At 42.5% G+C, this 14,400-nt stretch overlaps 1 protein-coding gene across 1 annotated transcript in view; it reads left to right on the top strand.

Annotated features, from left to right (window-relative positions):
- The window catches only part of CPPED1 (calcineurin like phosphoesterase domain containing 1), a 454,522-nt gene extending 440,964 nt beyond the window's left edge, over positions 1–13,558 (top strand). Inside the window, exon 4 of the mRNA XM_082261885.1 lies at positions 13,242–13,558. Within this exon, the coding sequence (XP_082118011.1) occupies positions 13,242–13,471 (230 nt within the window). The 3' untranslated portion in view covers positions 13,472–13,558. The remainder of the gene's footprint in view (positions 1–13,241) is intronic.
- The last annotated feature ends 842 nt before the right edge of the window (positions 13,559–14,400 follow it).

Genomic DNA, 14,400 nt, shown 5'->3' with positions numbered 1-14,400 from the left:
TTAAGTTCTATCCATAGATTTTCAATTATGTTGAGGTCAGGAGATTGTGAAGGCCACGGCAAAACCTTCAGTTTACACCTCTTGATGTAATCCCCCGTGGATTTCGAGGTGTGTTTAGGATCATTATCCATTTGTAGAAGCCATCCTCTCTTTAACTTCAGCTTTTTCACAGATGGCATCAAGTTACCATCCAAAATTTGCTGAAATTTTATTGAATCCATTTTTCCTTCTACTCGTGAGATGTTCCCTGTGCCACTGGCTGCAATACAACCCCAAAGCATGATTGATCCACCCTCATGCTTAACAGTTGGACAGAGGTTCTTTTCATTAAATTCTGTGCCCCTTCTTCTCCAAATGTACCTTTGCTCATTCCGGCGAAAAAGTTCAATTTTAACCTCATCGGTCCACAGAACTAGTTTCCTTAATGCATCTGGCTTGTCTATATGTTTATTTGCAAAGTTCAAACACTGATTTTTGTGGTGAGGACGTAGAAGAGGTTTTCTTCTGATGACTCTTCCATGAAGACCATATTTGTACAAGTATCTCTTTATAGTGGAATAGTGTACCACAACTCCAGTGTCTGCCAGATCTTTCTGGAGGGATCATGCAGTCAAACGTGGGTTTTGAATTGTTTTTCTCACAATCCTGCGAGCTGTTCTGTCTGATATTTTTCTTGGTCTTCCAGATCTTGCTTCAACTTCCACTGTTCCTGATGACTGCCATTTCTTAATTATATTCCGAACAGAGTATATTGACATCTGAAAACGCTTTGCTATCTTCTTATAGCCTTCTCCAGCTTTGTGAGCGTCAACTATTTTCAGTTTCAGTTTTCTAGACAACTGCTTAGAAGATCCCATGGTGCTGATTGTTGGGGCAAGGTCAGATGAGTCTAGGCATTTAAAACCTTTGAGATTGACATCACCTGGTCTTCCCAGACGAGAACAATCCATGACACTGGTAGGTCTCAGCCTTGCAAAGGGGGCAGTGCATGCTATAAATTCTGCAGGGTGCCCAAACTTTTGCAGACGCCATTTTTTTGTTTTCTGTAATTTTGAAAGTGTCAATGATCGAAATAAAATCGAACTTTTGTTGGCATATTATAAGAATGTCTAATCTGTAATTTGATGCCTTTTGGAGATTTTTCCATCTTTCCTTGGCTTCTTGGCTATGCACATTAATACAGATTTTTACCTGGGGTGCCCAAACCTTCGATCCCCACTGTATATGTATATACAGTTGTATTCAAAATTATTCAACCCCCACTGAAATTGATTGTTTTGGCCAGTTTGACATTGATTTTTGATCATTCAGTCATCCTGCTTACAATTAAATCAAAGAGGCACGTGTAGGTCAGACAAATATAACATAACATAACATTTATAATGAAATAACCACAAATGTCTTTTCTGTGCTCACATCATTATCAGTTTTATTCAACCCCCAAGTGACATTCAATCTTAGTACTTCGTACAACATCCTTTTACAGTTATAACAGCTTTTAAACGTGAAGCATAGCTTGACACAAGTGTCTTGCAGCGATCTACGGGTATCTTCGCCCATTCGTCATGGGCAAAAGCTTCCAGTTCAGTCACATTCTTAGGCTTGTGCACTGCAACAGCTTTCTTTAAGTCCCACCAGAGGTTCTCAATCGGATTTAAGTTTGGTGACTGTGATGGCCACTCCAAAATGTTCCAGCCTTTAATCTGCTACCATGCTCTAGTGGACTTGGAGGTATGCTTGGGATCATTGTCCTGTTGAAAGGTCCAACGTCTCCCAAGCCTCAGGTTTGTGACGGACTGCATCACATTGTCATCCAATATCTCCTGGTACTGAAGAGAATTCATGGTACCTTGCACACGCTGAAGCTTCCCTGTACCTGCAGAAGCAAAACAGCCCCAAAGCATGATTGACCCCCCGCCATGCTTCACAGTATGCAAGCTGTTCTTTTCTTCATAGGCCTCCTCCAAACATAGCGTTGATCCATGGGCCCAAACAGTTCTAATTTTGTTTCATCAGTCCACAGAACACTATCCCAAAACTTCTGTGGTTTGTCCACATGACTTTTGGCATACTGCAGTCGACTCTTCTTATTCTTTGGAGACAGCAAGGGGGTGCGCCTGGGAGTTCTGGCATGGAGGTCTTCATTACGCAGTGTGCGCCGTATTGTCTGAGCAGAAACTTCAGTACCCACATCTGACAAATCTTTTCTCAGTTCCTCAGCAGTCACACGGGGACTTTTCTCCACTCTCCACGCTTCAGGTAGCGCACAGCAGTCGAAGTCGGCATCTTCTTTCTGCCACGACCAGGTAGCGTTTTAACAGTGCCCTTTGCCTTGAATTTGCGAATGATGCTTCCCATGGTGTCTCTTGGTATGTTTAACATCTTTGCAATCTTCTTATAGCCATTGCCCTTCCTGTGAAGAGTAATCACCTCTTCTCTTGTCTTCCTGGACCATTCTCTTGACTTCACCATGTTTGTAACCACACCAGTAAATGTCTAGAAGGAGCTGAGTATCACAGTCATTTTAAAGCTGCCTAATTGATGCTTATTAGGCTTTATTGCTGCTCCCTGACATCCACAGGTGTTTTCAATACCTGATTGAAAACACTTCAATGAACCTCTGTTCTTCAGAGTGGTAGTCTTTAAGGGGTTGAATAATTGTGTCAATGAAGCATTCACAAAAGAAACATTTACTACTGTATTACAAAACCAATTGATGTCATTTTAGTTGCATATGGTTCTTTAAGAAGTCCTTGTAGGATTTAATTCTGAATACAATTACAAATGTACACTAAATTCCCTAAAACCCTTTACAGCATTGGGGGGTTGAATAATTTTGAACACAACTGTGTATATATATATATATTTGTGTGTGTGTATTTTTTACGCATATGTATGTAATTTTCTTCCTTTTTGGTTGATTTTAGTAATATTGTATGGGACAGTACACATATCTACCAAATTTTGACATATTAATTTAGGAAAAGGGGTAGGAAAATAACAATATCCAAGTGCACATCTATATTTATCCATATTGAGAGTCTTCCACCCACTTCTCCTGTTCCATCATATTGTGGGGGAAATTAATGGGGCATAGAAATTCTCTCGGTGCGCTATAAAAACTTCACTGCGTGGAAAACCACACTTGTGGAAATACGTGCCAAGCGCCATTAATCCCTTGTATTGAAAAGTACAATGTACAGCTCTTTTGTATAAAGAAAGCCAAGCGCTTGGCGACAAAGAAGGAATCAGGCGTACGCTATGTCAAATCGATGCCAACTAAAGAGTCTCTGCTTCAGAGCAGAGCCTTGGTTTATTTATAGTCAAGAAAAAGGGAATTACAGTAGGAGGGGACAACTGTACTGTACAACCAATCACACACATGTATACATTCAAAGGATCAATAGAAAGGGGAAGTCCGGAAGAGACTCCTGAACCCTGTGATGGACCTTTTGGAGCTCCCTTTGCAGGGACTGCACATACCCTGTCAGCTGGGAATGTAAAGATAATAGCTGTTGAGGAAAGTACAGTAAAGTTTTAGGTGGGCTCCCAAACAACACCTTATAAGGTGATAATCCATGGGGCTGTCTAGGGGCATTCCTGATGGAATAAAGAGCAACGGGGAGACATCCGGCCATGGCATTTTAGTGTCAGCCATAATTTTTGAGATCTTATTTTTAAGAGGACCATGGGGGACCATGTATTTGGGTCAATACTCTGGTTGCATGACCCTTGCTTTCATGACAAAAAAGGAAAAAGGGGAGGTCAAAGTTGGGCAGACCTAAAGTAGGAGCTTTCGAAAGTTCCTGGGTCAGATCCTGTAAGATTGCCCAGTCGTCATCAGTCAATTGGAACGGTGTTTGTGAGGTTAACTCATAAAGAGGCCCCAGTTTGGATGAAATGTTGGGGATCCAATCTCTGCAGTAATTGACAAGTCCGAGAATGGCTCTCAGTTGTCGGGTGTTACGAGGTCTCTGGAGGTCCCTCAATGTCTGTATTCTCTGAGTGGTTAGGTGTCGGGTACCCTGAGAAATGCAGTGACCTAAAAATACAACCTTCTCCTTGCAGAACTGGAATTTCTCCTTGCTAGCCTTATTGCCTGTGGATGCCAGATGATTAGGCAATGATAAAGTATGCTGATAACAGGCCTCCCGTTTGGGACCACAGAGCAACAGATCATCACATACTGCAGCAATACAACCTCTGAATCCATTGGGGTCCATTGATCCAACACAAGCTTAAGTTTGCAACTATATTCTGAGGGACTGGTTACTGACCCCTGTGGAAGCGTATCCAGGTTAGTTGTTGACCATGGAATGTAAAAGCAAAAAGGTACTGGCACCAGGGATCCAGTGGTACTGGGAAAAATGCATTGGTTAGATCAATGACCGTGAGAAATTTTGCTGTCAGGGGTATTGAGGCTAGCAAGGTATGTGGGTTAGGCACCAAATGAGCATCATTGACAATGAGCCTATTCAAAGCCCCACATCATACTTCTTGTGACAGTATTCACCGTCACTGGAAGTTAACAACAGATAATTAATGGTTTGAATTGCTTCAGATGGGACGGTCATATTTGCCAGCAATATCTCCATATAGGAATATAAAGATCTTTTCCCATTTGCCATGAAATCTGTTCTTCCTAAATGCTGTGTATGTTACATATCTTTCAATGTCAGACAGGTTTTCCATTTGTTGTGTATTGGGAGGGAATGTGGATTGCCCTTTCGCATTGTTAAGTGTTATTGACCTCCCATTGTTCTGTCTGTCTGCCTTAAGAGAAACTTATTATGGGATGTATATAGGTATGTGGATTGGATGCTAAGGGGGAGGGGGGATTGTCCCACATTGTATATTTTTGTGTACACTGTATGAGAGAATAAAGCTCTGTTCCTATTGCATGCTGAATGTTACGTCCAGTCTTCAACAAGGTCCACCTGGGTGGTAACCATGTGGGTGAAAACTGTATATAAGTCTGTTCAATAAAGTTATTCTAGAGTTACTTCACCCTCAATCTAGAGTCCTGTCTCTCATTTGGGGAATCGGCTACAAGGGATTGCTATGTCCTCCATACTCCCTTGGATAATCCCTAAGCTCTTGTAAGAGCTTGTATAAGAGCTTGTTCTGCTGCACTCTCTGGGGAAAGAGAGGTTCACCCACAGGAACCTGAAGCCTTGTCGTAGGTCCAGGGTGGGTAGGAGACTGCAAGACCCTAACCAAGCTGCGGCGGTTCGTGGGGTCGGAAGTGGTTACGGTGTCTGGTGGAGTGCTTGGAGCCCTTGGAAAGCACTTGGAGCATCTGTCAACGGAGGTACCCGGTCAGGGGTGCCCTGTTCCGTTAAACTTATCAACCGCCCAGAGCTTCGGGTCCACCTCAGCCAACACATCCAACTCAATGAAACAGCCTGGTTCAGTTAGGTATGGCAGTGCTACCATCATACATAAGCGTTCATCCGACTGTGCGCTGCTTACCACAATACCTGTTGGAGTGTACTCGATAATTGCCTGTATTTCTGACAAAATGTCAGCTCCTAACAGATTAGGGGGAACATCATCCGATACCAGTACAGAACTAACGGCTTCAGTGTGCTGTCCTAGCCTGCAATGGAGAGGTGCATTCATTCGCAAAGACACTGTCTGGCCCGTGAAACCTACGGTGGGAGTTGTCTCCCTTGAAAGGGGAACCTTGCCTCTAAGGTCTTGAGATCTTAGGACAGTTTTAGCTGCACCAATGTCAATGAGGCAAGGGAGGGGATATTTTAAGTCCTTAACGAATAGATTGATGTGGGCTGACACCGGCTTACCAACGCCCTATGAGGAGTTATTGTCGTTGCCGACCATACCTCAGTATTTGCGGATGATACTAAACTAAGCATGCCAAAATCTTCTATGCAGGATGTGGAAACCTTACAAGCGGAACTGAACAAAATAATGGGGTGGGCAACTACATGGCAGATGAGGTTTAATGTTGAAAAATGTAATGTAATGCACTTGGGTGCCAAAAAACAGAAAGCAAGCTACTCACTAGGGGGGGAACCTCTGGTTGAGTCTAGGATGGAAAAGGACCTGGGGTTACTGGTAGACAACAGGCTTGGCAGTGGCATGCAATGCCAAGCCGCTGCAAGCAAAGCCAACAGAATACTGGCATGTATAAAAAAGGGGATTAACTCCAGAAATAAAGAGATTATTCTCCCTCTCTACAAGACTCTGGTCCGGCCACATCTGGAGTATGCTGTCCAGTTCTGGGCACCGGTCCTCAGGAAGGATGTGCTGGAACTGGAGAAAGTCAAGAGAAGGGCAAAAAAAATAATTAGGGGAATGGAGGACATCAGCTATGAGGAAAGACTACAAGCACTGAACTTATTCTCTCTGGAGAAGAGACGATTGAGGGGGGGATATGATATCAATGTACAAATACTGTACTGGTGACCCTAGCATAAGGAACAAACTATTCAGAGACAGGGAATACAATAAGACACGCGGCCACTCACTAAAACTAGAGGAAAGGCGGTTTAACCTTTAAAATACGTAAGGGGTTCTTCACTGTTAGAGCAGTAAGGATGTGGAATTCTCTTCCGCAAACAGTCGTATCAGCAGGGAGCATCAATAGTTTAAAAAACTATTAGATGGGCGCCTTAAAGGCCACAACATACAGGGGTATACAATGTACGGTTAACAGCAAACACACACATCATAGGTTGAACTGGATGGACTGATGTCTTTTTTTTCAACCTCACAAACTATGTAACTATGTACCTACCATTGGGGTTTCCGGATTCTCCGTAATAAATTGCAACTTACCCCCCAGACCAGCCGTGTTGGTCGGACAATGACGCCTGAAGTGCCCTAACCTTTCACATCTATAGCAAACCCGTTTCTCTCTGCGTTGGGTAATATCTCTGGGCCCTCTGCGTATTTGCTCAGGCGAGCGCTCTGAGATACGTTCTATGGCTCGCTGCGGGCAGGTGGCCTGGGATACAAAAACCTTGGATGTCTTATCTTGCCTCTTCCGATCCATCTCCCTTTCTATAGCAGTGAGAGTAGACAGAATGGCAGGCATGGGGTCTAGCTAATAATAGCTGATCTCGAATTTTCATGTGGATCCCCTCTAAATATTTGGCTCTTAGCATAAGATGGATGGCTGAATTTTGGCCCAACTTCATCACATTAGTCGTGGAGGTAGCACCATACAGATCTGGAAGTTTTCCCTCGACTGCCACACAAAATTCCTTTACCCCTGATGTCTCCTCCTGGGTGTTAATAGGACAACAAGATATTATTGTATTTGCCATCTCATCTCCCACCTTAGCTCTCAGAATCTGGGTGCATTCCATTCCGCTCATGCCGTAACTAAATTGAGTTTGCCCAAAAATTCTTGCGAATCCCCGCGCATTCGTCTGATAGTCCAGCAAGTCAGCCAGGATGCTCCTGATCTCTAAGGGTGTAAAAGGGACGTGCCACACTATTCTATCCCCACTTGTTTTCTCTCTGTTAGCATCAGGGGCGCCTTCAAATTGTTGTCCCCGGACTGGATACGTACCGGGGTCAAAAGCAGGGGTGTATCGTGGAGGTGGTGGCTTCATCGGTGAATTAATATGAAGTTTCACCCAAAACTGTTTCTGACATGAGATTCCCCAGGGAAGGATACAGGGAAGGGACCTTGGAATCAAAGTCTCTTAGGGCTTGTAAGCACTCCACACGATTTCTGTTCCTCACTGGAATCCCCCTTGACTCACACAACGCTTGTAAGTCCCCACTTGAAAAGAGGCCATAGTTTACCACAGAGTTGGAAGGAGAGGGTTTAGGTGTTATGACAGGCTGTTGAGAGATTGAGACAGTGAGAGGTGAAAGGGTGTTAACAGTATCGAGGTCTGTACTGTGAGCCGAAGAAAGCGGAGTCAATAACAGGCTGTGAATCAGGAAAGACAGTGATAGACAAAGCAGATCTGCTGACACTGAAGCTAAGTAAAGTTATCCCACAAAGAGCTTTTTCCACTTCCCTCACCGGATCGCTGGACTTGGCTATCCTCTGGCCAAGTATACATAATGCAGTTCTTGGGGACAGAAACCGCCTTATGTACGCCTTGCTGATTGACCATAATAGATCTCTGAAGCCACAATTATGCTACATCTTTGTTGTTTGGAGCCTAGTCCTAAATTCATTAATGAACTTCTCCCATCTCCAGACATTAAAGGTACCTTCCAAAGGGATGCACCAACTGGTTCCCTTGGACCACTTATGCCACTTCCTGAGGGGTCTCATGGCCCAAGCCCAAATGCAGATCCATGTACCGTGAAGCTGTTTGGCTAATTTGGGGGGCCTGCGTTTTTCCCCTCTTGCATGGACGAACCATTGCCTATGACGATTGGAATCTTTCGCACCTGGTTTAGGAGCAACACTGCCAGGCGCCTGCTTTGACAGTGTCAGCTTGCTTCCGGACTCCGATTATTTTACCCGGCCCTTCGCCGGTCAGCTAGAAAACCTCAACCTGGCTCATCAACCCCCCACACCCTCCCCAACTCCGATTACTTTACACGGCCAAACGTGGGGCGGGTTTCAGTATCTACTCCTCACACGAAGGCGGAAACAAGTGTGTCGCTATCACCCGCTTCACGTAGACGGCCCAAAGTACACACGTTCATTTCGACCTAGCCCGTGCAGCCAAACAACCCCGAAAGCACAATGAAAGCCCTCCCTATACAATCCTTGGCTTCAATCTATTCCTTGATGTTACATTAAAAAATTATTTGATAGTGATTATGCTACTATTCCAGTGAATGAGACTTTATCTGCAAAGGACAATAGCAGCAGTATTTCAATCATGCAGTAGCGTGCAGTCTCCATTTAATGGAAGGTTTCCACAACTACAGGTCTTTCCTCAATGCCAGTTAAAGCCATATTCAGGGTGCATAGCGATTACCAGTAAACAGACATTGGGAGATATAATGGCAATTTAACTAAAAACACATCCTAAAAAAATGTCCACACAAATATTATTAAAATTGCCACAACAATATTTATACACCCACAATAAAAACAGTTTCTGGTAGGTTTTGTCATGTTACAACCAAAAACGTAAATGTATTTTATTGGGATTTTATGTGATCGACCAACGCAAAGTGGCATATAATTGTGAAGTGGAAGGAAAATGTTCAATTATTTTTACATTTTTTTTTTACAAATATCCGAAAAGTGTGGCATTCATTTGCATTCAGCCCCCTTTATTTTGATACCTCTAACTAAAATCTAGTGGAACCAGTTGCCTTCAGAAGTCACTTAACTAGCAAATAGAGTCCACCAGTGTGTAATTTAATCTCAGTATAAATACAGCTGTTCAGTGAAGCCCTCAGAGGTTTGTTAGAGAGCCTTAGTGAACAAACAGCATCATGAAGGCCAAGGAACACACCAGACAAGGCCTCGAATGGAAGTGGTTACATTTCTCTACAACTTTATCCCTCATCTTTCTATCACTCCACTCCTACATGTAAAAATCATAATTATTTTGCTAGAAAATGACTCAGAACCCCCAAACAATATATATATTTTATTAGCAGAGACCCTAGGGAATAAAATGGCGGTAATTGCAACTTTTTAATGTCATGCAGTATTTGCGCAGAAATTTTTTAAACGTGTATTTTTTGGAAAAAAAAGTTTTATGAATTAAAAGAAAAAAAAACACTAAAGTTAGCCCAATTTTTTTTGTATAATGTGAAAGATGGTGTTATGCCGAGTAAATGGATACCTAACATGTCACACTTTAAAATTGTTCACACTCGTGAAATGACACCAAACTTCAGTACTTAAAAATCTCCATAGGCAATGCTTTAACAGTTTAGAGTTACAGAAAAGGTCTTAATTGTTGCTCTCATTCTAATGCTCACGACAATACCTCACATGTATGGATTGAACGACTCTTACATATGTGCGCATGCGTTCGCTTCTGCATGCGGGGACAGGGGCACTTTAATTTTTTTTTTTTTGTTTATTTTATTTTTGTTTTTTTTTTATTTATTTTTTTTATTTTTACACTTTTCACTTACATTTTTTTTTTTCTTTTTAGATCACTGTTTTTCCTATTACAAGGAATGTAAACATCCCTTGTACCAGGAATAGTGCTTGACAGGTCCTCTTTATGGAGAGATCTTGGGTCTTCAGCTGAGATCACAGCAGTATTGACAACCGCCAACCAGGCGTGACATCATAACGTTGCACCCAAGCCTCCGAGAATCATAGAGACTGCCGACGACCATCTGGTCTTCAGCAGTCTCTATGGTGTACTTCTGCCGCTGGTGAACGGGCGAGCCAGTAGAAGCACCGGAGGATTGCTATGATTGTTCCTTATGGTGCATGGAATCGCTGGCTGAGGTAAATTATATCTGAATGATGCCTGCAGCTGCAAGCATCATTCAGATATCCCTACTTAAAGCCCCAGATGTCATATGAAGCTGTTAAAGCGGAGTTCCGGCCACAAAATCGACATAACAGATTTTGTGGCCATCCGTTTGCTTTTCCTCACCTGAAACAGAAATGGATAGTTAGGATTTTTTTTTTTTTTTTTTTTTACTTACCTTGTAATTGTAGAAAGATATACTCACCTTTCTTCCACTTCCACCCTCGGCGGCCGCGGCCCGCGCCTTCACTTCCAGTTTGCAATGATTCCTGGGAGCTTAACGTCATCGCTCCCAGGAATCAATGCAACTTCACCGGCCCCGCTCATCACTTCCGGTGCGACGCCGCATTCCTTGCTAAACAGCTTCTGGTCATGCCCAGAAGCTGTGGAGGAATGCAGCGCCACACCGGAAGTGACGAGAGGGGCCGGTGCAGGTGCATTCTGGGAGAAGAAGACGCAGAAGAGGATCGCGCTGGCTTCAGCTGCCGACAACAGAGATGGTAACGCTGGAGAAGAAATTTTAAAAGTGAGTATTTCTTCTTGCAGGTAAGTGCGAACCGGGACAGATCAGAGGCTAGCCATTGTGGAATGTACTAGCCCTGACCTACCAAGATGTGGCCTTCCTCCTAAACTGACAGGCTGGGCGAAGAGAGCATGATCAGAGCAGCAGCCAAGAGGCCTATGGTAATTCTGGAGGGGCTGCAGAGATCCACAGCTCAGGTGGTAGAATCTGTCCACAGGACAACTATTAGGGCTCTTTCACATGGGCGATCCGATCAAATCCGCCTGTGAGTTTTTTAGGCAGATCTGATTGGATCCTCCATGCAGCTCTATGGGGCAGCGGATGTCAGCGGAGACACCTCCGCTGACACCCGCTGCCATCCGTATCCGATCCTGTCCGTGAAATCCAGATGGATGGAAACCCTATTTTTCCATCCGTCCAGGGATCGGATCGGATGAGAGCGGACAGGCGGTCCGCTCTCATCAGATCCCCCATAGAGAGCAGCGGGAGCTGTGACACCTCCCTCTCCGCACTGCAAGCGGAGACGGAGCTGTCATCCGCCGCCTCTGCGGGGATCGGCGGATCGATCCCAGCTGAGCAGCACGGATCCGCCTACGGAGGCGGACCGTGTGAAAGAGCCCTTAGTCATGCACTCCACGCCCCTACACTGCTGATACATGCTGACAGCCCTGCAGTGCCTATCCAGGTTTTATGCTGCATGCCAAGAATCTAAGATATAAGTGTGCTATTTTTTATGTTGAATAAATTGTTACTATTTTACTGAAATGAATCCCACACTGTGATTTGTGTTTCGTTTGAGCTCCTGTGATCTTCCCCGATCGTTTTGGTGAGCTTCAGGAACTCGGGTACATAAAAATTGACTTTGGTCCACTGGTCTTATTCTTTAAATGTTCCCAGGAAACCTGGACTTTGTAGTGCACCAAATTGCTTTGTTTTTGCTTTCCATAAAAATACAAGGGTGTCTGTTTTTCATATGTCAGTGGACGGAGGAAAAATGGGCAAACGGGTAAACGGAATGCTCATGTGAAAAGGGCCTAAAATTTCACCTGGCGTTAGGGTTCTCATAGGGTAGGTATATGTCTCCAACTCATTTCTGAATCCTTGCACCACAGCTTCCCTCCTTATACTATGAGGATTATGTCCTTTAATACAACTCCATTTCCTTCCTCTTATGAAAATACCCATTTTGTTAGTTCTGTACTTCCCTGGAAGATCAACAGACATTACTCTATTTTCTAAATACAGAGTTCTCTTACTATACCTTGTTTGTTCAGAGGTCCTAATGAGGCCTATTTGCTAGATGAAGATCCCCCTTTCTTTTCTAGTCTGATTTAAAACCTATGTACTGTGATGTTGCTGGTGTGAAAAATCTGGTGCAGCTCTGATTAGAAACCAATATGCGTCAATTTTTATTTATTTATTTATTTTTTGTCAAAGATTAATTATACAAGCTGAAGTCAGAACCTTATTGGCAAACACGCACAGCTTCAGAAGATTTTGTACTTTCCAATTTTAATAAATTAACCCCTGCATGTGTGTTTTTTTTTTTTATTCCTTAGACTTACCTATTAAATAGGAGTGTGAATCTCTCCACCTCCTTCCCAAGAGACTTGTTACTCCCATCCCTTTTTGTTTCACATTGAAGATCTTCTTCCCTTTCTCCATTTTGTTGCTCCTGAAGGGCTGTTTTATTTTGGATCTCTCTCGCTCAATGCATTTGAGGGTTAAAGGTATTTTGCTTAAACTCCTATTTGTTCACTTGTTGATCTTTGGTTGAGACATCTACTTTGTATGATATTCTTTCCCTGAGATCAAGGATTAAATATTGTAGGCCATTACCTTACTAACATTCTTGTTTTTTGTTGACCTTTTTTTTGCTTTGGGTTTTTACCCACCTGTTGTCTCTTTATGGTGGTTGCTGGGTTGTCCTTCACTTTTTTTAATCCCAGTATACTTTTAAAAGTCTCTAACTAGTGGTCCTACCTGTCCTTTTCTGGAACATCAGATTCATTCTACATGCCTTTCCATATAGTAGCGTGTTCCACATTTATCCTAAATTTTTTTACTGGACAATTATACCTTAGAATACTCTTCTAGTATGATTTTTCAAATCCGTTGGATCTCTCAGTGGCTGTTGAATACCTTTCAGTTGGACTGCTAGTTAGGAGTGGGGTTATAGTGAGCAGGCCTTCAATGGTTTTTGTTTGCCAGTGTCCACCTGTTGAGGACAGATGCATAAAACCCCACATTTTATAATTTTTTAATTTTTTTTATCTATTCAAAATATTGAATTTTACTAATGTGTTATTTTTTTTTTCCTCTTACAGGAGTCAAGGCTGTTTTCTCTGGACATTATCATCGGAATGCTGGTGGAACCTATAAAGATCTGGATATGGTAGTGACATCAGCTATTGGCTGCCAGCTTGGAGAAGACGAACATGGTGTCCGTGTGGTAGTTGTCACCAAAGACCAAATTGTCCACAGATATTACAGCCTAGATAAACTCAAAAATCATGGGCTTGATCAAGATGTTATGGACTTAATTAGAAAATATTAAGAGGGAGAGTGTAAAGCTTTATATACAAAGTGGTTTCCAATGATTTTATTTTTAAACCATAATAGAAAACTATTTTAAGAAATGTTACTTTAATGGGTGTTCTGAAATCTTTTATACCGTGTTTTTTTTATCAGCTATAACATTTTTAAACATAATCGTAGGAAAGTAAAATGTTGTAGGGTATACCTTTTGTATGACTAACTAAAATATTTTGCAAGCATTTGGAAATATTTTGTTCCTTCTTCAGACATGGTTTCATATATGTAACTGAAAAATTATACAAGTATGCATACATGTACAGTGGACATCAAAGATTAAAAACCAACAGAAAAACAAGGTTGAAGTAATCCATAGCAATGACATAGAGCTCCATTTACCCTATGTGATCAGTAAAATATTATTATTATATTATTATTGTAACAGTTGTGATGGCCAGCTGCACTTTACACTACCCTGTTTGTAAACTCAAAAAATATATGTAAACTCTTACTTTGAAAGCCGGTTCACACTACCACGACTTAGTCGCCCCGACTTTGGGCAACTCGACTTCATCACAGCTTGCAAACGACTTCTCATAATAGAAGTCAATGCAGGTTGCTCCGACTTCACCCAAAAGTAGTGCAGGAACCTTTTTCTAAGTCGAAGCGACTTGAGTCGCTCTGGTTATAGCGGTTCCATTGCATAGCATGGAGCTCTACCAAGTTGCCTGACAAGTCAGAGTAGTGTGAACCGGCTCTGAAAGTAAATCCCTTGTGGTCTGTTAAACATACAACTAAAACGTATTATTTCTGTTTAATTTTACATTCAGTATGATATGTTACATAGTTAGTAGGGTTGAAAAAAGTCCATCTGGCTCAACCAATAAAAAACGGTAAAGAAAACCCAACCATACAATCCCATATACACAATCCTATACCCGCAAATGCTAC

The sequence above is a fragment of the Pelophylax lessonae genome (genome assembly GCF_965119305.1).
Source record: "Pelophylax lessonae genome assembly, chromosome: 6".
Lineage (NCBI taxonomy): Eukaryota > Metazoa > Chordata > Amphibia > Anura > Ranidae > Pelophylax > Pelophylax lessonae.
Note: the sequence above shows the minus strand (reverse complement) of the source record. Positions and strands in the feature narration are given on the sequence as shown.